Source organism: Acipenser ruthenus, chromosome 15 (genome assembly GCF_902713425.1).
Source record: "Acipenser ruthenus chromosome 15, fAciRut3.2 maternal haplotype, whole genome shotgun sequence".
NCBI classification, from domain to species: domain Eukaryota; kingdom Metazoa; phylum Chordata; class Actinopteri; order Acipenseriformes; family Acipenseridae; genus Acipenser; species Acipenser ruthenus.
Genome location: NC_081203.1, coordinates 19,609,943 through 19,634,115, shown reverse-complemented (window position 1 = coordinate 19,634,115; position 24,173 = coordinate 19,609,943). Strand labels below are relative to the sequence as shown.

Below are 24,173 nucleotides of genomic sequence, written 5' to 3'. Positions count from 1 at the left end.
GAGCAATCTAGGTAAAGTACCTTGCTCAAGGGTACAACAGCAGTGTCCCCCACTGGGGATTGAACCCACACCCTTCTGGTCAAGAGTCCAGAGCCCTAACCACTACTCCAAACTGCTAGCCACCGCATTTCGTTTTGTGTTGCATGTTTGCTTCGCTTGCAAACGAAACCAGGGGGAGGCTGGCATGCTAATGTCTGTGGAAGAAAATAACATCTGTCAGCAACACACACTCATTTTCACTGTTATTTATTTATGTAATTCATTATTTGTTTCTCTCAGTTGACAACCAATTGCTGGAAGAAATAGCAGACATGCTAAGTCTCAGTCATTCATTTTAGAACTTTTTGGCCTCCATTTGAGCAGGCTCACCACTCCTAAAAGAAAGGAAATGACAGTGCATTCATTTGCAATCATATGGATTATTTGACTGATGTACTGTTTAGCTACCAGAACCTGTGGTGCATTCAGCTAAGCAAACGTTCTCTGAACACACCAATGACCCCTGGTCCCAAGTATCATCTACTAGAATGATGGTCCAAACTATTGGAGCAGGGGAACAGCATTCTAGTTGAATTAAGAACCTGTCAATGTACATACAATCGTATGTACATACAATCAAATAATAACCTATAGAGTCGCCCTCTTTTGGAAGCTCTGAGGCTCACCTAGTAAAAGCAATGCTGTTCAGAGGTGCAGGGTGCTTATGCAAGCTAGTTTGCATCCACCTTGCATATACTGGCTGGGGCCCAGGGACCGGTACAGTGCTGCCTCTACTAGGCTCTTTCTTGTGTGTTTGGGAGGAATACCATCTGAGGACATTTCAAACCTCTGACCAGTCTGCAAGGACTTCAGTTCTTCTGGAGGAATCCCTGACGATTCCTTAGTTATCCCCTCAAATTCCTTTAGGGACATTGTGTATGTAAATCTGCAGACAAGTCTGTTCTCCAAAATGGCCCATATCATCACATTTGATACCTACAGCCTTCATTTCTGCTGTCTAACAGCCCCCTATTAAAGTCTTTCAGATCTGTTATGTCACCACTTATAACAGAAACAGACCTGCAAATCAGAGGTACAGCTTTTATATATCACAGACTACTTGTAAGACGTCTTTGCAAATCAGTAAGTAAGAGACAACCCATTTTCAGACAAGTGTCTGCTACATACTGCAGGTGTTAAAAGTTTTTTGGTCATTCCTATATGTTTGATATAATTTAGTTCAGATGTTTAATATAACTGTTCCCAGCATTTACTATATACGTTTGATAACCAAGATGATTTAATATGCACTGTGTTAATATACACTGAGAGTATAAAACATTAGGAACACCTGCTCTTTCCATGAAATAGACTGACAAGGTGAATCCAGGTGAAAGCTATGATCCCTTATTGATGTAACCTGTTAAATCCACTTCAATCAGTGTAGATGAAGGGGTGACAGGTTAAAGAAGGATTTTTAAGCCTTGACACAATTGAGACATGGATTGTGTATGTGTGCCATTCAGAGGGTAAATGGGCAAGACAAAAGATTTAAGTGTCGTTGAACGGGGTATGGTAGTAGGTGCCAGGCGCGCCGGTTTGAGTGTGTCAAGAACTGCAACGCTGCTGGGTTTTTCACGCTCAACAGTTTCCTGTGTGTATCAAGGATGGTCCACCACCCAAAGGACATCCAGCCAACGGCAGGCCAGTGGTCGAAAACGGCTCATTGATGAAAGAGGCCAAAGGAGGCTGACACAAATTGTGCAGAGCAACAGACGGGCTACAGTTAGTCAACTGACAGTCCAGTACAACATTGGTGCCGAAAGACCCATAAAAGAATGCACAACTCGTCGTACCTTGACACGAATGGGGTGTGGCAGCCGACGACCTAACAGAGTTCCACTTCTTTCAGCAAAACACAAGAAACTGCGGTTGCAGTGGGCTAAGGAACGAAAACACTGGACACTGGAGGATTGGAAAAACATTGCCTGGTCTGATGAATCCCGGTTCCTGCTGTTTCACGCTGATGGGAGGACCAGGGTATGGAGAAAACCACATAAGCACATGCATCCATTATGACACGTGTCAACATTGCAGGCTGGTGGTGGTGGTGTGATGGTGTGGGGTGTGTTTTCATGGCACACATTGGGCCCCTTGATAAAAGTGGAGCAACGTTTGAATGCCACAGGATATCTGAACATCATTGCCAATCAGGTGCATCCCTTCATGTCAGCAGTGTATCCATCTGCTAATGGATTTCTTCAGCAGGATAATGCCCCATGCCACAAGGCTAGGATTGTCCAGGAATGGTTCCACAAATATGACAGTGAATTCATCTTACTGCAGTGGCCTGCCCAGTCCCCAGATCTCAATCCAATTGAGTATCTATGGGATGAGATGGAACGAGCTATTCGGAGTAGAGATCCACTACCAGCCAACTTGACACAACTGTGGGAAGCATTGGAGTCAACATGGGCCAGCATCCCTGTGGAACGCTTTCGACACCTTGTAGAGTCCATGCCCCGACGAATTGATGCTGTTCTGAGGGTAAGAGGGGGTGCAACTCAATATTAGGAAGGTGTTCCTAATGTTTTGTACACTCAGTCTGTATATATATAGGGCAGCAGTGTGGAGTAGTGGTTAGGGCTCTGGACTCTTGACCGGAGGGTTGTGGGTTCAATCCCCAGTGGGGGACACTGCTGTTGTACCCTTGAGCAAGGTACTTTACCTAGATTGCTCCAGTAAAACCCAACTGTATAAATGGGTAATTGTATGTAAAAATAATGTGATATCTGTATAATGTGAAATAATGTATAATGTGATATCTTGTAACAATTGTAAGTCGCCCTGGATAAGGGCGTCTGCTAAGAAATAAATAATAATAATATATATATTTGAAAGGAGCTATAACTGCAGTGTGAAAAAATAAAAATGTTTTTCTTGTATGTACACAAGAAAAAAAAAATTAAAATCATTTATTTCAGGACTTTTTGGACAAAAGCCCTTCTCCATCTGTGTAGAAGAAGCTGTGTAGCTGTGAAGAAGGGTTTTTGTCCAAAACGTCCTGAAATAAAAATAAAAAATTGTAATTAATTTTGTAGCAGACACTCGTCCTACGTCTGAAGTTAAAAATCTGACTACTTTGTCTTTTGAGGCCCACGTTAGAAATATCTGTAGAGTATCTTTTTTCATCTGCCAAATATCGCTCGCCTTAGATCATCTTTGTCAATGTTTGATGCAGAGAAATTGATACATGCCTTTATTTCATGAGAATTGACTACTGTAATGCCTTGTTTGCGGGTGTTTCCACTAATATTCTTAATAGGTTGCAATACATTCAAAATTCTGCTGCTTGAGTTTTAACAAGAAAAAGACAGCGTGATCATATAACCCCAGTTTTAGCATCTCGCCACTGGTTACCAGTTAAATATAGTTTTTGACTATAAGATCTTGCTGCTGACCTTCAAGGCCTTGAATAGCCTGGGTCCATCATACATCAAGGATCTGCTTTGCTGCTAGATTCCCCAATGCAACTTGCGATCACCTAAAAATGATCTCCTTTCCATGCCAAGAACAAAATTCTGAACTATGGCCTTTTGCTCTTTGGCCCTTCTTCTCTAGAACATCCTTCCAAGGTCTATCAGGGACTGAGTCTGTGTCTTTAAATCACGCCTCAAGACTCATTTTTATACATTGACTTATTACAAGCATAGTTTTTATTGTATTGTTTTATGTATATTTATGGGTTTTTTTAATTTATTTATGTAAAGCGTTTTGGGGTTTCTTTTAATGAAAGGCACTATATAAAATAAAAATATTATTATAGTATTATTATTATTTAAACCTTTTGTGTACATATAATATATGATGTATTGTCACTGAATTATTTATATATATATATATATATATATATATATATATATATATATATATATATATATATATATATATATATATATATATATATATATAAATAAGTTACAAAGGCAGAATTTAACTTATGTCATGAATTGCAATAACTAATGCAGAAAACACTCCTAGCTGTATCTCAAGGACACACCAACCATTTTATTATGCAAGTACTGAAAAAAATCTATTGAACTATGGCTAAATATGTCACCTGTGTGAACAGTATTGAGTATGTTATCTACTGGCTTGAGTGTCTCCTCTGTTGTACTGTATGTTGTTCAATACATTTCTATAGTCTTTGAAACCCCCTGCGGATAACAGATTTCGATTTTCTAAATGAGTGCAAACCCATAGCGCTGCTGCTGTGATGAATCATGCCACATGAGAATCACTGTTCTGTAGCCTCCTTCACAACCCTGCTCTTTGCAATGATTGTGCTCAACACTGTGAGCTTTCTAAAGCCAATTCCTACCTTCCCTCTGCAACCCACTCTCTGACCAACGTGACGCAGGAAACTCCGGTCTCCAGAGGATGCCAGACAACAGATCCAGCAATGTAATTGTTTGTTTTGCACCCAGTGGCTTCTGGGTCAACAAACAATGTTTAAACTGTTCAAAGGTAGGCAAAAGAGTGTCGGTTTACAGGACTAGGTTGGATAGAGGCTTCAATAAGCAATTCCCCACACAGCTCAGGAGAACTGAAGGTTCAGTGGACGTCCTCAGATCCCACGACCAAGCAAGCTTCCTCTTCTACACCCAGGAACTCAAGAGCATATGTCAGCGAGCTACCGGCCTCTGGAGGACAAAGGTCAGCCCTGCTGGTGTCCACTTGAGTTAACCAGACTGCTGGCCAGTAGGGTCCGCTATTGTGTGATGAGGAAAAACAGTCCTTGCCGGTTTTGCCTCCCTAATTCGCGGGAGCGCCAAGGCCAATGTGACACTCCCTCCAGATTCCCTAGCAAGACCTCTTATGCATGAGACACAACATGTTTGTTAAATAATATGCACATTCCCAAGTGAGGAATCTTTGTTGAAATAAAACAGTGTTGATTGTTGGCAAATGCAAACTATCTGTGCATTTTGAAGAGGAGTCACCTGCATAAGAAAAGTGTGGGTAGTTTTGCTTGAACTACTTTGGTGTTAAATGAGTTGATAATTGTGCTTTAGCAATTGAGAACAAAATACATGTAAATTGTTCTTGAGGAATACAATACCTGGTATGTTTTATTAGGAGTTGAAATCTGTAGCAGAATAAAACTATTCCTGGATGCTATTTGCATAATGGCATGCAAATGACAGTTTATTACAGCATCCTACTGTAGATATAGAAGGTGTTCCTAATTTTCAGTCCAGCCCTGTTGTCTGTTTCTGTCTCTATTTAACTGTTTATCCATCGACAGGGTACCTAGCTATCTGTTCATCTGTGACATGCTGGTAGATGATGGGTAAACATAAGTGTGTGTGCATAGTGGGTGTGTGTGAAGGAAGAAGACAGAAAAAGATGAATATCTAAGCAGACAGGTGTGTAAAAGGGTTCATCCCAAATGTACTGTTTACAGTACTAACCAAGATTTTTATTTTTTTTACCATTACCACTGATTCTGTTTTTATTATGCACAAATCTCAGTAATCCAAACTCTGATAAAGCGAATCGACCTATAATCTGAAACATACTGTCAAATGCATGCTGATACCAGCTGTAGAAACCAAACTTATGATCAGTTTGTAAACTTATGTATAGCTTTTTCTGTTTTATACATGTTTTTCTGGGTTCTTTGTTGATGAAATGTAAGGTTGCAAAGGTTGTACCGGTCCCATCAAATGAACAAATTAAGAGTACAAAAAAAAAGAAAAGAAAAAACATTACTGTTGCTTCCTGGAACCTAATCGCTTCCTATTCTGTAGGTCAATTTGCTCAGAAATTGTCTGACAGTACAGGAAGTGATTAGGAACCAGGAACCAACAGAGATGTTTCATCCTAAAGAGATGCACTTAAAATATCCAAAATTAAATTTAAAAAAGCACTAAATGATCTTTTCATAAGTGATAATGTTGTCAGTGCAAATGAAAGGTAAGCAAATTGATTTTAAAAGCTTTGTTAGCACTCCCAGTGTACTGTACATATCAGATATCTATTCAGGCCCAGGGAAAGCAAGATATTCAGTGATTTTGACTGGGGTAAAACAGGCAACATATGGCTCACCCCCAGTCATTCTGTACTGGGAGCATGCCAATGAATTATCGTCAGATGTGTTCCCAACATTGATTCTAATTCAGTTCAGCCTTTATTTTGGTTCAGTGTGTGGGAGAGCAAATTATATCACTGTCTTGCGTTAGGGTTTAGGAAGCTGGACCTCCTACGCGAAACACCCTCCCACGCAAAATGCGAACACACTAAGAAGAAAAAAATATTTCTCGTATCCCAGGGAAATTCTGAAATTAGATTTTATTAGTAAACCAATCCGAGTGCAGGCTTCGGCCAGGGTATGACAGGATTTCCCCCTGCAGACAAAGCAACCCCCATACTGAGTGTCTTGAAAAAGGCACACAACGACCCCCAGGCTACTTAAGCTCAGCCCGCCCAACTCCCCGCAATGCACTCTGGGACTGGCTCCAGCCCCTGGGAGACAGCGATAGCACTCCGCACAAAAGCAAGGAGAATAATCCGCCACTTTCTCCCCGCAGTTTTAATTTGATTGTAGCGAGCCCATTGAAAGCAGAGGATTCCAACTGGGTATCCTAGCAGCATTCAACAGATTGCTCAACGATTCTCTGTTCTCGTCTCCACCGATCCCTCACTATGAAAGGATACATCACTTCAAATACCATTTAAATCCATTTTTTGTAAATTTGCCTTAGCAGTTTTTGATGTTTGCCATCATTCAGAGTAGTATGATGCGCCAATGTTTCTATATCTTCCTTTATCTGGCTTTGGCCTTGCTTGATGAATCCTAACTGCCAGGTATTTAGCAGACTTCCTCATTCCAGTAAAATCTTTCTTCCAATTAAATTAAATGTCTGTCAACTCATCTATTCATCTTTTTCTATCTGTCAGACTGTCAGAATCTAAAAAAAGAAAATCGGATGTCTTACTTCTTTTTAATACACATTTTTCTCAATACATATTACTATGTATATATAATATATGCTTATTATACTGCTTTGCTGTCCCACCGTGATTGAAACTGAATTTCAAACAGGGAGATGCAGCTTGTAAAGAAATCATACAATACATCAAGTTGCTTTATACTTCCAATTCCCATCCAAACCAGCCACTTTCTTCTACCTCTCTGCTTAATAAGCTCTGATTTAAAGATGCCATACAATTTGTCCTTTGCTCTCAAGCTTGTTTTTTTCTGTTCTGAAATCACCCCTAATCCAAAGCCAACACCTAAATGAATTAGAGATCAACAACATAGCCGCACACGTGACCCGAGTGGAGTTCACTGCGACATCAACAGATATGCCTGCAATGTAATGTTAAGAACATAAGAAAGGTTACAAACGAGAGTAGGCCATTCGGCCCGTCTTGCTCGTTTGGTTGTTAGTAGCTTATTGATCCCAGAATCTCATCAAGCAGCTTCTTGAAAGATCCCAGGGTGTCAGCTTCAAAAACATTACGGGGGAGTTGTTTCCAGACTCCCACGATTCTCTGTGTAAAAAAGTGCCTCCTATTTTCTGAATGCCCCTTTATCTAATCTCCATTTGTGACCCCTGGTCCTTGTTTCTTTTTTCAGGTCGAAAAAGTCCCTTGGGTCAACATTATCAATACCTTTTAGAATTTGGAACGCTTGAATCAGATAAATTTCTTTGAATACTATTGGGAGGATCTCATCCGGCCCAGGGGATTTGTTTATTTTAAGAGCTCCTAGTCCCTTTAACACGTTTGCCTCTGTTATGCTAAAGTTATTTAAAACTGGACAGAAACAGGTTGACATGTGGGGCATGTTGTCTGTATCCTCCTTTGTAAAAACTGAAAAGTGGTAATTTAATATATTTGCTATTTTTTTCTCTTCATCTATGATTTTGCCATTTGTATCGCTTAGACATGTTACCTCCTCTTTGAATGTTCTCTTGCTGTTAAAATATTGGAAAACTTTTTGGAATTGGTTTTAGCCCCCTTAGCAAACCTCACTTCTATCTCTCTATTGTCCTTTCTAACTTCCTTTTTGACTTGTGTTTGCAGTTCCAAGTACTCTTTCTGTGTACTTTGTTCTTAGTCCATTTGAAATGTAAATATTTTTAATTGATCTATTAAACCATTTTGGCCATTTTGTTTTAGATTTTGATTTGTCTACTTTTGGGATGTAATTGTTTTGCGCCTCTAGTACTACATTTTTGAAAAATAGCCATCCTTTTTCTGTGGATGTTTTCTCTATTTTACTCCAATCTACTTCTGTTAGTCTCTGTTTCATTCCTTCATAGTTTGCCTTTCTAAAATTGTAAACCTTAGCTTTAGTCATTACTTTTGGGGTTTTAAAAAGCACTTAAAATGAGACCATGTTGTGGTCTGAGTTTGCCAATGGTTATCTGACCACTCTTTTAGTTATTCTGTGTTCGTTATTTGAAAAGACTAAATCAAGACATGTCTCCCCTCTAGTTGGTGCCTTGACAAATTACGCTAGGAAGCAGTCATTTGTCATTTCCACCATTTCAATTTAGTCTGTCATGCTCCCCACAGGGTTTTCACATTTTGTATGGGGAAAGTTGAAATCCCCCATTAGTATGGCTTCTCCTTTGCTACACACATTTCTAATGTCATTGTATAACAGATTATTTTGCTCAGTGTCTGAATTTGGCGGTCTATAGCTTGCCCCTATTATTATGCCCTTTGAATATGTGTCCATTATTCTGACCCATATTGATTCTGCGTTGTTTTTTTCTTCCAGATTTAAAACCTGGGCTTCAAGGCTATTTCTGATATATAGCGCTACCCCTCCGCCTCTTCTGTCCTGCCTGTCTTTCCTATACAGTGTATACCCATTAATATTATATTCGTCTCCATCCCTCTCGGATAACCAAGTTTCTGTAAGACCTATCACATCATAGTTTCTTGTTAGTGCAGTAGCTTCAGGTTCACAGGGAATACTGCAGGGAGCGCCGTGGGCTTGGACACTGGCTTCCTAATGCATAAATTGCTTCTAATTTCATTCTGTTTATTTCTGATTGCCTCCTGACATTTTTATGATGTTTGCAATCATTTTGAGTGGTTCTTGTTGCAAATACTCAAATACAGACTAACCTCTCTAATACGCCCAGTTAAGGGATTAACGAAATGTGACTTTAACAGGGGATTAGCCTTAACTGTTGACCTTAATTGTATGGCATCTGTAATTCTCGTTGCAGGCAACAGGTTCATCTTAGGGTCTTCTCTTTGTTCTAATAAAGCTGTCAAAAGATAAAACCAAGCAATAAAATACAAACAACTGCTGCACACACATTAAAATGACCCTCCATAAGAGAACATAAAGGGTCTGCCAATGTGTGTGACCTGCTTGAAAAATTCAATATCGCCTCTGAATCACAATCCTTAAAGGATTACTTCCTCCAGATTAGTCTTTTTAATCTTTGACCTTCATTATTATGACTGTATTGTTCTGTTTATGCTCCAGTTCCATATAAATGTCATTCATTTTAATCCTGATTTAGGTACATAATTCCTACTCGTACAAGTACAGTGCAGCTCTAAATGTCTTCCCCAGCGCACATTAGAGGAACCTCTTGAACGTGCTGCGAGTAGAGGAGCAGAGAAGGGCAGAAAGCCAGACTATTGTTTTAAAGTGTAGTTTGTTTGGAGAGCACCTGTACCAGCCTTCACTCACTTACCTCTTTGTATGTACGGTACTGTGTCTATAAATTAATAAGTGACCTCACTATCTTAAAAATACTTTTTGGACTGTGTACTATTTCTGCATCTGGACACCCACATACACATTTGCTCTAACATGTGTTGCTTTCAAAACTGTACGTTTGAGACCTATGTAGCTAATGGAAGTAGGTAAGATTAATGAAATTATTTTGTTAGCCACGAACAAAATTTAAATGTAACTGTTTTTAATGCAACTGTTAAGATGTTAATACAGTTGTAAAACAGCACTGAAACTTCAGGTAACTGTCTGAATATATTGCAGCGATCTTGTTTCCCGCAGGCAGGCGCATCACACAGGGCGAGGCAATCCACACACAGGCGGAGGGCGGGCGAGAAACTGGGACCTCTCACACTAAAGCATAGCGCAGATACCGCTGTACAAAAGAGCCGGCTCCTTTGCAAGGAGCGTATATCGGGGTTATGTCTTTGTCCTACTGCTGTGCATGCTATAATATGTTGGTGTCAGTGCATTAAAAGGTTAGTACCAGTCTGGGAGGGAGAAATGATTTAGCTGGACTATAGCAGGAAGTTTTCTTGTTTCTTCTCCTGGCTGGGAGCCATGGTAAAGGGCTGTCTGCCCCGGAGCTGCACAGAGAAGGTCAGCCCTTCCATCAGCAGCACTGTGCTTAGTGGAGCGTTAGCAATCCAGTGTCACGGAAATGCAAAAGCAACACCGAAACTGACAAACCTGCACTGAAAATGCCTTGTCAACTTTGATCCAGATTCTACTAAATTCACTTCCTGGCTAAATATGTAGTGCAGTGTACAATATTTATAATACAATTTCGATTTGTATCATGGTGTTTGTTCATAGTCAAACATTTCAAGTCGCTGAACACTGTGTAACATGTCAAGTAACAATGTCAGGTCAGGAGAAATAGATCTTCTTCAGGGAAGATGTAAACACTCAAATCCTGGATTTTTCCAGGAAGGGTGTGCATGAAGCTGGATCCTTGGCAAACCATACCAAAATGAGGCTATTCTGTACAAATCCAAAATTGTTGTTTTTTGTAATCATCAATACATTCAAACACTTAATTATAAAGTTTGAGATAAAACTTAAGAAACTACCAGACTTTTATTCCATCTGTTTAACATCAATGTTGGCATTAGCTGGAACAGTTGCCTATCTCACTTGAAATGAATAGCAATTCCAGACAGTGAAATATTGGACTTGCAGGAGAACTATTGCTGCCAAAGCCCCCAACCCCCACACCACAATGTCTCTGGCATTGTAGAGGACACACAGCCTGCTGCAGTTTCTATTCCAGCTCCACACTGCAGACTGATTGAAGAGCTCCTCACTCCACAGAGATAGCAATTACACGACCTGCGCCCTGGAAACATGGCAGTGATAGATGTCACTTTGAGCCCTTATTATACTGTAGATAATCTTGGAATGTCTTTTCTCATGTTTTTAAAACAGCAATAAGTGTCCTCAAAATGATAATAGAGACACTCAGTTCTGGGAATATACACTATTCTAACACAGATCTGGATAGAAGAATAAAATGTTTTTTTTGTTTGGCAGGAGAGATCATGTACATATAATTTCAAATCACGTAGGAGAAATCAGCAAATCACTGTTAAGGGATTTGGCCAAGTTCCAGTGTATTCATCCAGTGCACAGGACAAAAAGGCATAGCTCTAAAGTCAAAAAGTAATTCATGAGTACAATTTAATAAATTAATGTGCCGTGTGTAGAAATGTTCAGCTTTGTGTTGCAGTTGTATCACCCCACAGCGAATGGAAGACCACGACAGGTAAGATTTATGGTACTATTTCATTAGCCACAACCTCTTTAATTGGGCTTCTCTGTAGTTCTGCATACACAGCAGGGATGGCAGTTAAAGGAACAGCCCGTTCACAGCCCTCCATCAAGTCATCCTCTGCTGTTGGATCAAGAGAAGCTGCGGACGGGAGTGTGAACGTGGGGGCTAGAGAAAGCAGTTCAACGTGTTCCTGCGCAACGTGTTGCGGGTGATTAGAGAAGGCTTGCTTTGCTTCCACACGGCTCTTCACAACACCTCGTTTGCAAGTGATTTTCTCAATTCCCTTGTAATTACAGGCTGCGGGGGAGCTTCTCTCTCTATAAGCACCAAAGGAAATGATTCACTTGCTGTAGTTAATAAAATAAGCTGTTTGTTGTTTTACTCACCTGTGTATAAACCCAGATTTTGAGCAGCTATTTTCTTTTCAACTGTTGTGCTTTTTTATATCAGTGCTAAGATGTTGTGAGTTCAGGAGCTGCTTTTCAGTTCTGGTTGCCAACCATAGACATAAGGCTAAATTAGCAAGCGCCAGTACCATTTAGTGCATGGCAGTCTATTGAACAAAAGGAAACTTGAGCTCAAGTGTAAAATCCTGACATGGAGTTGGTTCTTACTTCTAGAAAGACGCTTTGGCTGGTCTACAGTAACTACAGCAACATTTTGTTCTAGTGTGGCAGGGATAGGGTTAACATTGCCTATCCCTCATGGAAATTGGTCACTGGCTCCCTCCATGTGACTGGAACAGGGGAAATGGAGCCAACTGGCAAATTATCCATTTAAATAATCAATTAGGCAAATATATCCAGGCAATAGAAAGCTCAGTGAATATCTTCATCAGGGAAAGCTGCAGGTTTGGGTTAAAAAGAGGGGTTTTATTTATTCTTTTGTTAACCAACTTCAAAAGCGCACAAAAGTGCCTAAGTGTACTCTTGTTTTGTGTGAATCTGTCCCAGTTCTTTTCAGGCCGGTTTCATGGTCTAGATGGAAACGAGGCGCTAGGCCCGGGTTTCTGTACCAGTGCCAAGCCCAGTTCTGTTTCCAGGGAGTAGCTGTGAACCTGCCTGTCAGGAGAGCTGGCTCCACTCCAAAGGACTTTTAATCTGCTCACGGCCTTCAAACAAACTGAACAGACAGAAAGTCCTCTCCCTGACACTCTTACTTAACTCTCCTCTGCCCAGCTCTGAAACTGCAATACCTTATTGTTAATAACAGCAGGAACAAACCTGAAGATACACCCTCACCTGGGTCTTCATAGTGTCAGGCCGCAAGCCGGATCCCTGAGATCAAACCCAAAAAGGTTTGGTTCTTGAAATCTACCCCAGTGACTGGAACCAGGGTACAGCAGTATCTTGAATCATCCTGCCCATCTCCCAGTCCCTCAGCACTAACCACTAAACCATACTGCTCCCCTCCCAGTCTCTCAGCTCTAATCATCTATTCCTTGCCATTCCCTCAGCTCTAATGACTAGACCACATTGCCTCCCTCCCAGTCCCTCAGCTATAACCACTAGGCCACACCACCTCCCTGAGTTTTAACCACTAGACAACACTTCTTCCCAGTCCCCAACTTACACTGCGAAGTCACAATGCCTCTTCTCATCCTGAAATACTAAAACAAAAGACTGCCAAATAATGTTGGCACCTTAAAATCATTTAAGTCCAGGTCTAACGCAACAGTTTAACAGCAAGGAACCCCCTCCCCCTGCTGATAATCAACGTTCCTAACCTAAGATGTCATTGTACCCCAGTGCAGGGAATGAGAAAGTGAAAGTTTACTCCTGGTGGTTTTTAGCACTGTAAAAAACAATTCCTGAGTTAACAGTTTAATTTGTCTGCTCTGTGAATATAACAACTCCTCCAGCAGGCTCAGTCCTGCCTGTCAACTTCCCCGGATAAAGTCGAAATCCTGACATTCCTGAGAACGCAGACGCATTCCTGAGTCTGAATTGGAAACACTCAGCATACGTGCTGGGAATAATCTTAAGTATGGTACATGTTGCTATGGAGAAGGGATACATGACCCCTGGACAGGGTTGAAGTGGAGCAGCCCGTACATTACTCTTCTTCTAGGTTCTGCATATCTAGAGCAGCGCTTATGCAATTGGGATGGAACTTGGCAAAGACATTCATTTTCAATTCATTACTAATTGAGAGTAATGTGGGGGTATGTTGAGGCTGTTGCCTGTCGGTTTGTTTTAACATGTATCTAGTGAAATGCTTATCAAATGATAATAAAACTTGTACAAGTTTTCTTTATAACTCTAGGCATTAACGGAGCTGTCTGTCCAATGCCTTTGTCACAATTACATGCACTGTGCATATGGTAGATGTAGGTCAAGGTGATTTTATGATGGATAATGGATTTGCTGCATTTTTAATTTTTTCTTCTTACAGTTGCAGTACCCCACAATCTTGTTCAGTTTTATGTTAAAATAGAAACAATAAACTACAAAACACTTGACTGTAAGATATCTGGACAAAGAAAAGAAAATAGTACAATTATATTTCCAACATTTTGTCAAGAAGCAAATGTTTCTTCATCCTTGCTGCAATCTGGCTCATGGTATGTCTCAAGCAACAGAAATATGGCTAAACAGAATAAACAGAAACATTCCTTGTGGAAGTGAAACCTTCACGCAGGCGTGGCTGTTTGTTATTTCATTGGCTTACGAACGGCCGTCATGGATTTTGTCTCACTCAACTCAGGTCAAAGCGTGTCGACCCACATCCTGAGGTGGGTCTCTGGGACCCGGCTCAACCCAGGTACGACCCTGGTACGTGGTTTCACACTACGTGGGATTGTGACCCAGGTAGCCAGAACCCAGGTCGGGACCTGGGTAGGACTGCCAGTGTGAAAAGGGCTTTAGTCTAGCTCAAAAGCAAAAAGCAATACATTTAAAGGCGTACCTACCAATGCTTTAAAAATAACTTCTCTTTAGCACTAATAATATATCTCTGCACCCCTTTTCTTGTGCTAAAAAATCCTTTTTTTTTTTTTTTTTTTAAGTTTCTTATACTTTAACTTTGGCTATATACAGTAGTGTGCACATGTATTAGAACCCCCCCCCCCCCCCCCCCCCTTTGCTCCTGTTGTTTTGATTTTTGCATATGAAATCAAACCACTGTAGCATAAAATCTGGAAATTAGTGATTGTCTAATTTAATTGATGACTTTAATAGGTCACACATCAATTCATTTAAAATAGTAAGAGAAAAGGAACACATGGGCACAAATGAAAAAAGGCATGAGCCTTTTTAGAAGTTGTTTAAGATGCCTAATTAAAGCACAAAGTGGTCTAAATTGTCATGCAGGTAAGTATATAAAGCAGGGCTTCTCAACCCTGGTCCTGGGGACCCCCTGTGGCTGCTGGTTTTCATTCAAACCAAGCTCTCAATTACTTACGTTTAAGTTGCATATTTCAAGTTAGCTTAACATTTGATAAGTACCTTGAACTGCAACTGTTCAAGAGCTGAAAACAAGTAAAAAGGTCTAACTAAGAAAATTATCAGTTCAACTAAGGGTCTAGTTAAGTAATTGAGAGCTCGGTTGGAATGAAAACCAGCAGCCACAGGGGAGTTGAGAAGCCCTAATATAAAGGATATATGACAACTCTTGTAGTTTTCTAATACATTTGCACACGACTGTAGATAATTGTAGACAATCCAGGCATTGTGATACAGTTGAAAAGTTGCTGCTGTTTCCTGGTATTTGGGAACATTCTAAATTAATGACTGCACATATGATTGCATCATTTAAATCTCAAATGTTCTGTTGTTATTTTGCAATGAAATGGCAACAGATTCATAATACAGTCAAGCGGATCACCACAGGACTAGCAGCTAATGTACTGGACTTGAAAGATACCAGATGTTTATCTACAAAATAATACATCAATCATCTTACCTGTTATTCTCTTCTATTAGCTACATAGGTCTCAAATGTGCAGCTTTAAAAGAAAATGTATTTTAATGTAAAACATTATATCTGTTCCTAATTTAGGTACCAAAACGTTTCAATTTTCTCTGCCTTTTTCACAGGAAATAGATTTGCACTTTCTGGGTCATGTTACTAGCACAGTTCAGGGGAAGCATCCGATTGGTTATTGATAGGAAAGAAGCCACTAAATGTGTGGGGACAATTTCACCAGGTGAAATGACCAAGCTCTATCTGAAAACACTGATCTCAGAGAGAGGGTTCTTTAACAGTGCAGTAACAGACACCATGATTTAAAAGCACACATCGGAGACCTATACAACGAACGGACATGCACAACAGATTCATGGAATTATTTTGTTAGCTACAATCACTTTAAATGCAAAAGATTTTCATATGCAAAACGGGATCAGTAATAAAATCAATGCATTTAATAAGAGGTGATTAAAACACAGCCAAAACTAACATCTTCAATATGTGATTACAAGTTTTAAACTGGCATTCATTTAATGCCATTAGTAATGTGTATAGACAATTTTGCTCTGCATGCTAAGGCTAACTTTAATTACTGATGCAGACCCCTAGAGATGATTTCTATACTGGCCTCATTACAGAAACTGCTCACACTTGCTAGAAGACTGGTAAAATATGCAGGTTACTTCATTAAACAAGCCAAAAATTCAATGAGTGCAAAAAAACAGTATTAAATGAGAATTAAAAACCCAGTTCATGGGGTGATAAAGGTATTCTGTACATTGCGGGGGTACAAAGTGTTCCTTAATCCCACAGGAGGGTATTGATATGCTTTGTGGACCTCCAGGCAGATGACTCAGTCTAGCATGGCATATTTGAGCTGGTCAGTCTCCATGCAGAGTTGTGTGTGTGAGGCTTTGTAACTCCACACCAGTGTTTTATCATCATGTAATCAGAGTTTCTTTGCAGGTTTCCCTGGTGCTCAAGCAGCTTATTCTGAAGTGCTGAGAAGACTCAAATGTTCTCACGAGAAATGAAAAGAGGAATTCTATGCTGCTTTATTGAACTTCTTCGAATGGCCTCTGGGAATCCCTAAAGAATGAATCTTAAAGGAGTGCCAACCAAGTCTTTACAATCCATTTCTTAGCTCTTCTTATTAACATGATCAGTGCCGCCACACCTCTCCTCTTTTTATTCCCCATTAGCTTTTGTTTCTTTACAATTTTTTCAAAATCAACACTGCATGAACTGCAGAATCTTGGAGAGGTAAAACAATTGATTTTAAAACTAGAACTACTACATCTACTTTATTTTGCATATTAATATTAATATGTAAAATCAACGTCTTTATTGCGTACCCATTTTATGTACCTATACTATGGCTATTTTCAAAGAACAATTATAAAGGAATTTCACAGCCAGTCCTGTTTCTGAAACTGAAGACCCAAGACACGGTGTCTTAGTTAATATCTCCGTTGCCATAAACATGCTACATAAAGAAGTTATTTCTGAGGTGTTGTTAGCACCCCATGCTGATGAGCAGATGCTTCAAAAAACACAACCTGTTTGCCTGAAAAGCCTCCTCCCTCATCCATGGAGAGACACTGCCATCTGGTGGACTTTCAGTTATAGAGGTTTCTGTTAAGTAAGCCACACTCCATGGAAAAATGCAGTGAACTGACATTAGGAATGAGAAAGTTTGGTGTGAAGCACCAGATCAAAATTGGATATATAAAAAGACAAGGAGATAACTACCACATATATGTATAGGGGGCTCCACTTGCAATCACTACATCTCCCCCCGTACCTCTCAAGCCAGAGGATCGATAACTTTGAGACACACAAGTCCAATATTTTTCATTATACTGGTGGAGGCACTACCCAAAGAGTTAGTTTACTTTGCATATTATATATATATATATTTTAAGTTTTTACCTTAGCAATAGTTTTCTGAAAACATGCATTCACCGCATTTTTTAAACATGAACTGCATAAATGTTATGCACCCACCTGCTGTCTGTGCTTGACTTAAGCCTTCAGTACATGTTCTGTACAAAGATCAGTTTCACAGATTTGGTCACCGACGTGCTTTGTTGCCCAATCATGTGATAATTTATTTCCGATTGAGGACATGCATCCTCTTGCGACCTGTATATTTCTGTTATTGGATTCCAAGCTGAACACTGCCTGCACTGTTGGGAAGAGAGCAGGAGAGGGGACCTTGTGGGGCTTATTGTGTGCTGCCCTAAGCTTGGGACACCACGCCAAGATGCTGGATGGCAGGAAACATTTTTGTATGGCAGGATGCACATTTAGACAGAGCCTGTGTTTCATTCCCACAAAGGATTCAGAACACTAACACTACTGTCCTGCCGTGAACGTGCAAAGAACTGTCGGGCTTCTTTTTTAAAATTGCGTATCATTTTGTATTTATGGGTTTGTGGCGTTGACAGAATGTCAATAATTCGCAGTCTGGTTACAATCTGGGTCATGCCATTTGAATGTGTCAGACTTCAAATGTATCTGGAAAGGGGATGTATACCTTGGCTCAAACCACTTACTTACAAGACTGATACATCGCGGTTTTTCTTAAAATTATGGAGTGTGTGTGTGAGAGATGATTTCCTGCAGTGAATGCAACCCCCCGTTCTGTCTTAATGGAGGTCACTTTAAGAAGGGTAAGCAAACGTTTTAGATTTTGACTGATGATAGTGTTTGTTGTTATTTCATTCCTCTTCTTCTAAGGTCTCTCTCAGTCTTGTGTCTGTGTTTTTGGAGGCTTGATAGGTCTGAGTACACGTTTGTTTTCATTTTTTAGTTCTGATAATTTCAGCAAGACATTTGTCAAAGGGGGATCTATTATGGTGAAATCAATAGATGTCATTTTTATTTTAAATTTTGTTTGATCAGTATTTTCAGTAATGTACCGATACCGGTAACTACTAAAAAAATCTGGGCTTAGCAGTCTTCTAACGTACAGAAGGGTAATGACTGCTCAAATTGGGACCTGATAGGCAAAGACAACAAGCCTTGTAATGACTTGGTTCCTTATTAAAACATCATGACACCTGTTAATTGTGCAATGGGTTGCTGGGCTTTGCTATTTAATGATAATGTTCAATGCATTCTTTGCTTCTGATCAGCAGCTGACCAAATGCAGCTGGGGTGGAGATGTTCAAACTTGATGCTTTCCTATTAAGCTGGGATATCAGTATCTCTGCCACACTCAATCACACCGTGGTGTCAGCTCAGCTCGTCAGAAACGACTCGAACTAAAAGTGGCTAAACAGGTTTCATAGTGTTTCAATGAAGAACCCCAGTCAAAAACGTTATGTATTAAAGTATACTGAGCCCCTGAAAAATAAACCTTGAAAACAAACAAGCCTAACTACTGTAGCCTTCTAAACTTGGCTAATCTATAGGAATAATGGATTCATCTAGATCAACTATAATCATGCACACTTCCTAGTATAACACCAAAAGCTGGACAGGAAATCAAAATGTTTGACTTTATTTATTTTCTTTCTTTTTAATATATAAAATTAAGTTAAATAAGCTCTGTTGGAAACAGCCCAACAGCATTTCACGAAGTAACCTTATGGTCCTTTATATAATAATAATATACCTTTGTCGTCCGTCCGCCCCACCAATGCAAAAAAAAAAAAAAAAAGCAAATCAAAAGATATGTAACTAAATGTAAATAACCCATGTTCACAGTAATAAATATAAAAAAAACCTCTTCCTCTTTTTACAACACACACATCACATATATATATATATATATATATATATATATATATATATATATATATATATATATATATATATATATATATATTACACACGCACACATACACACTCACATATATATATATATCATTTAGTGGAAAAGAAACATAGTTTTTCAAGTTAAAGAAAATTCTAAAATACAGAGCGATAAATAACACAAAAGGAGAGTACTATAGATGGCAGAATGGTATGCTGATTGCATGTTTTTCATTCCGAAGGCATCTGTAAAATAATGGCAAATTCGCTTTAACAATAAATAATCTTACTCAGAACTGTAGTGCATTGCTGTAAAAACCACAAAAAAAAATGTACAAGAGAGACACAGAGTGTGCAGGATTCTTTAAACATATGTTTTGCAACTCTAAAATTAAATAGGAATGACAACAAGAGTGAAAAAGTATATATCCATGACAAAAAGAAAAATAAATCTCCTGTTTAACTACACCTAACCAATGCTATACGGCATTGGCATAAACATAAACAGTTTAAACGTGCATCACATGAAACCATGACAATCTTTTCTTCTCTTTTTTGGCAAGTCCTTTTCTTGTGTGTGTTTTTCTTGACTGGACTGTAATAAAGGTGTCTGACTGTCACACGGTTATGAGATGCATAGAAATATTCAACTTATAATGAATATGTGTTAACAGGAGTGTAACCTCATGCAGCATATTGTGTTATATAGAGGGAGAACTCCACTTCCCCCTGCAGTGCTCTCCTACAATCTTGAGAAGGGGCTCAGCGAGCGTGCTGCCGTGTCCTCATCATCCCACTGCAGGACGACTCTGTCCCGGAGGGCGCTGTTTGAGTGTGCGAGTGTTCTGGTCCTTTGTTCCCCCGTGTCTCTGGGGCAGCTCACGCTTCGGCCCCCAGCTCCATGACCCCGCTCTCAATGATGGGTACGAGCTTGTCCTCAATCTGCACCAGCAGGATGGTTTTATCAATGTGGGACCGGCTCCCTGGATCTCTACTGCAAGGCACCCAGCGGTGAATCACCTAGAGACAGACAGACAGAGAGAGACCATTCACAATTAGAAAACCCTTCAGTGCAGTGCACTGCATCAGAGCAACAACTGTGGCTTCAAGAACCATACCGACTCCCAGGGAGCTCTTAAACATGCAACCTGTAATGAGCAGAAAACAACTGAAGTGATATGCACTGCCCCTCTATTTTACAGTTTGGTCATGTAATATTTATTTTACTGTATACGGGTCCTTTGCTAATTTACAGTATAAAACTCAAAATCAATATGATGTATTTATCTGTGCTTGCTTCTACCGACAGATTGTCCATACAAACCGGGATACTTGATATTGCAGAGCTCAATGAGACCTGCTCTAACTTACTTTATCCTGTAAAAGGAGCGCTAACCAATGTTTTACAATCCAGTACCTCTTATTAGCCTTTTTACCACTATAAATGATTACCTCTTTTATTGGAATCTTCCGGTTCTCACTTAAGAACATAATGTAACAAAATGCACGAACGAGAGGAGGCCATTTGGCCAATCTAAGCTCGTTCGGTTCCTGGTAGCTGATTGATCCCAAAACTTTGTCAAGTTGTGTGGTCAAAGGATGTCTGCCTCAACAACATGACTGGGTAGTCCATTCTATTCTCTCACCACTCTCTGGTGAAGAAGTGTATCCTTCCCTCTGTATCCTAAATCTCTCCACTCCAATTTCTAACTGTGTGGGGGGGGGGGTTACCTATAGCTGTTATAGTGCTTCAGTAAAATATGTAGGTGACGAGGTCACCCCCGTCCCTGGGGATGTGTGTGTGTGTGTAATAGTGGGTGATAGGGAGGAAGATAAAATCCTCCCTGCAAAATCACGTGGTTATGTGGCTGGAGCTGTGAATTGATTAAGTGATTAAATAATTAAATTAAGGCTCCATCCACAGGTGGTTAAATAGGGTGATCATGGGTGAAACAAGGTTGGTGTGTTCAGTAAATATGCTACGCTTGCTGGTTAGACCCCAGCATGATACTTGTTTGTTTTGTTCCGTGTCTGTTTTGGCCATTGTGCCATTTTTTTTTTATGATTTTTTTTTTTTTTCAGAGTGAGAGTGACCAATTATTATTTTTATTTATTTTCCTCCAATTTGGAATGTCGAATTATGTTTTTTCTCCTCACCGCAGCGAATCCTCACACAGCATTGACTTTCTGGGGGCGTGTGAGCTTCCTCCAATCTCACAAGCCTAAAGCCAGAATCGCTTTACACCGAGCAATCCAGAGCAGAGGAGGGCAAGCTACCAATCCCAAAGAACAGATATCAGCCCAGCTTTTTATCCACTCTGAATGTGCTTGGTGTCTGGCCAGTAGGGTTCGCTGTTGCGCAATGAGAAGCAATCCCTGACGGTTTCCCATCCCCCACCCCGGGAGCGTCAGAGCCAATATGGCGTCCCCCTCAGGGTCCGCAGCAAAGTTTGGCCTCTTTGCACAGCCTGGACGCGAACTGGCGCTGTCCAAGCTGTGTGACTCATCCTGCACTCCCAGCGGCACCGCTTTAGCTGGATGAGCCACTCGAGGACTGCAAACAATAAAAGCCCATGTTTGTCCCAGCTCTACTTGATTTTATTTCGTATGATCTAGTTGTGAGCTCTCCCTTAACCCAGGGTTGTGATTGTTTGCAGACTCACGTGTCCCTCCATGCCCTCCTGTGGGCTCCACTCCCTCCAGCAGCTCCTCCCAGCTCTCAGCCTCACCACCTCGTCCGGCCACTGCAGCTCCTTGCGCTTCGACAGGTTAATGGTGTCCAGCACCTGGCTCGGGTCAATGACCTGCAGCAAAGCACACATTGAGGAGGGCTTATAGCAAGTCGCCTCGCAACCCTCCAGTGTAACAACCAACAAGACCAGCTCAATTTCATGAATATATTTCTGAGATTTACAAAGTAAAGGCACACAGTGATACCTAATTTCTGCATTTTAGATGTAACAACGTGTGGGGTGCCATTTAATAGAAGTGATGTTACTATTGCCTTTAGCTAGTGTTCTTTGATACGACAGATGCCAGAAAATGTAATTGCTTCTTTAAAATGTCAGAACATTACATTTCATGGTTTTGACACTGCAAAGCCACACAGGCCCTCTGATTTCAGAACCCAGAGTGTAAACCATTGTACTTGAATACAGTATAAATCACCATTAAAGTAACATCAAGATGACTTTAGTCGTGTCCCTGGCTTCGGCTCACCTGCACCCTGTAGGCGATGTCATCTCTGCGGTGTGTCTCTGGGCCGCCCTGCCCCTCACTCCCCAGCAGCCCCGCCAGTGCGTGCCTCTTGCAGGGGGGGATGCTGTGGCTGGACAGGCTGGCGGAGGGCCCAGCCGGGTCGCTGCTGGCGGTGGTGACGGACAGGCGCAACTGGAGGGAGGTGGGCAGGGTGCGCAGGGACAGCTGGCTGGTGGAGGAGCGGCGGCAGGGCTCCAGTCCCGTGGCAGAGGTGCGCAGGGAGGAGTGACGGCTGCTGCTGTAGCGGTACGAGGACTGGCTGGCTACCGAGGCTCGGGCTGGGGAGTGACGCACCAGGCCTGACTGCACCGACTGGGAGCTGTGACTGGTGCCTGTGAGGGAGGAGAGGTGGAGAGGGAAGGGGGTCATACAGAGAACCAGAGGGATCCAAGCACTTGCAGTTCATTTTAACACTATTTTTACTCAAAAAAGGTGTAGATATAGGAAAAGAGATCTCCACTCAACACAGCAGAGCGCTCTAGTGGTACAGGAAAGAGAACTCCACTCAAAACTGCAGACCAGTAAACTATTCTATATACCAATATGCCTTTATTTGTATTTATTTTTTAGTATTAAAAATACACTATTTAATTCTGTAAAGTTACTTCGTGCAGAGATAGAACTTTTTTGAAATTATATTTCATAGGTATTTTGAAACACATTGCTGAGCTCCAGTGTGTTTAGAGCTGTGCTCACCCATGGCGTGGGGCTGGTAGTAGACAGGGGGTGCCAGTCCAGCTGCCCCTCCCTGCGAGATGCCACTCTGTTGTGACTCCACCCCCACCCCATTGCCGCTACCACACGAGACCCCTCCTCCAGCGTCAGACTCCTCGATGTTCCCGCCGCTGTTGCATCCAGCTCCACAGCCTTTCCGCAACCTGCTCGGGAGAGCCAAGCAAGATGTGAGACTTTATACTCTTCTGTTTTCAGAGATTAAATGTTTCTAAAGCAGTGTAACGCAGTTCTAGGTAGACCCAACTAAATCTGCCAAAACACGCAAAACTATTCTTTAAAGTTCTTTATAAATGATTTTTTCTCAAATACAATTACTACTTATTCCCTTAGCAATAGTATGGAGAAATGGTGAATAAAGTTTCCATCATTAACAAACCTTAAGACAAGTCACATAACCTCAATATGACAGACATATTAGGTGAGAGGTCTATGCCAAGCTCACCGAGTGCTCATATTAGGGATCCAAGTGGGTTATGATCAGTTCGGTTTTTTATCAATTCTTTCAGCCCTTTTTTGAAGTCCAGTCTGTTTTTCGGTAAAATCTAAACAAAATCTTAAAATTGAAAAACCTAACTAAGTTTGTGCAGCCAATAGAACGGGACATACCATTATTACACACAGGTTTTTATTTAACTGACAAAAAAGCTGAATACAGTGCACTGCTCATAGTAATGTACTATACTAAGACACAAAGAATAATAATAATAATAATAATAATAATAATAATAATAATAATAATAATGATGGTATTAAGAGACATTCAACTTTATTTTTTATTTTCCTGGTACCCTCGTTATCGCTTGTAAGTGGCAAATCACGTCTGGGTAGAACTGCAGTTCATGGTTCTCGAAATAGAAATTATTTAAATCAACATGTTGGCTTCAACACAATAGATATTTTCCAGCATTTTCAATTCCTTTCTGATGAGAAAAAAAAATAAAAATCAAATTTAGCTAAAACTCAGGCCTGTCGCCAGCCTCC

General features: G+C 40.6%; 1 protein-coding gene across 4 annotated transcripts in view; it reads right to left on the bottom strand.

Annotated features, from left to right (window-relative positions):
• Nucleotides 1-18,924: 18,924 nt before the first annotated feature.
• Nucleotides 18,925-24,173, bottom strand: part of LOC117422109 (pecanex-like protein 1) — a 59,673-nt gene continuing 54,424 nt past the window's right edge. For 3 of the 4 annotated variants that reach the window (XM_058987352.1, XM_034036770.3, XM_058987353.1), the window contains 4 exons: nt 23,154-23,335; nt 22,419-22,789; nt 21,863-22,003; nt 18,925-20,219 (listed from right to left, as the gene is read on the bottom strand). In XM_058987352.1, coding sequence (XP_058843335.1) covers nt 20,079-20,219; nt 21,863-22,003; nt 22,419-22,789; nt 23,154-23,335 — 835 coding nt within the window. In that variant the 3' untranslated portion in view covers nt 18,925-20,078. Of the gene's footprint in view, nt 20,220-21,862; nt 22,004-22,418; nt 22,790-23,153; nt 23,336-23,395; nt 23,746-24,173 lie in introns of those variants that run through there. The other variant, XM_058987354.1, reaches the window with a different exon arrangement.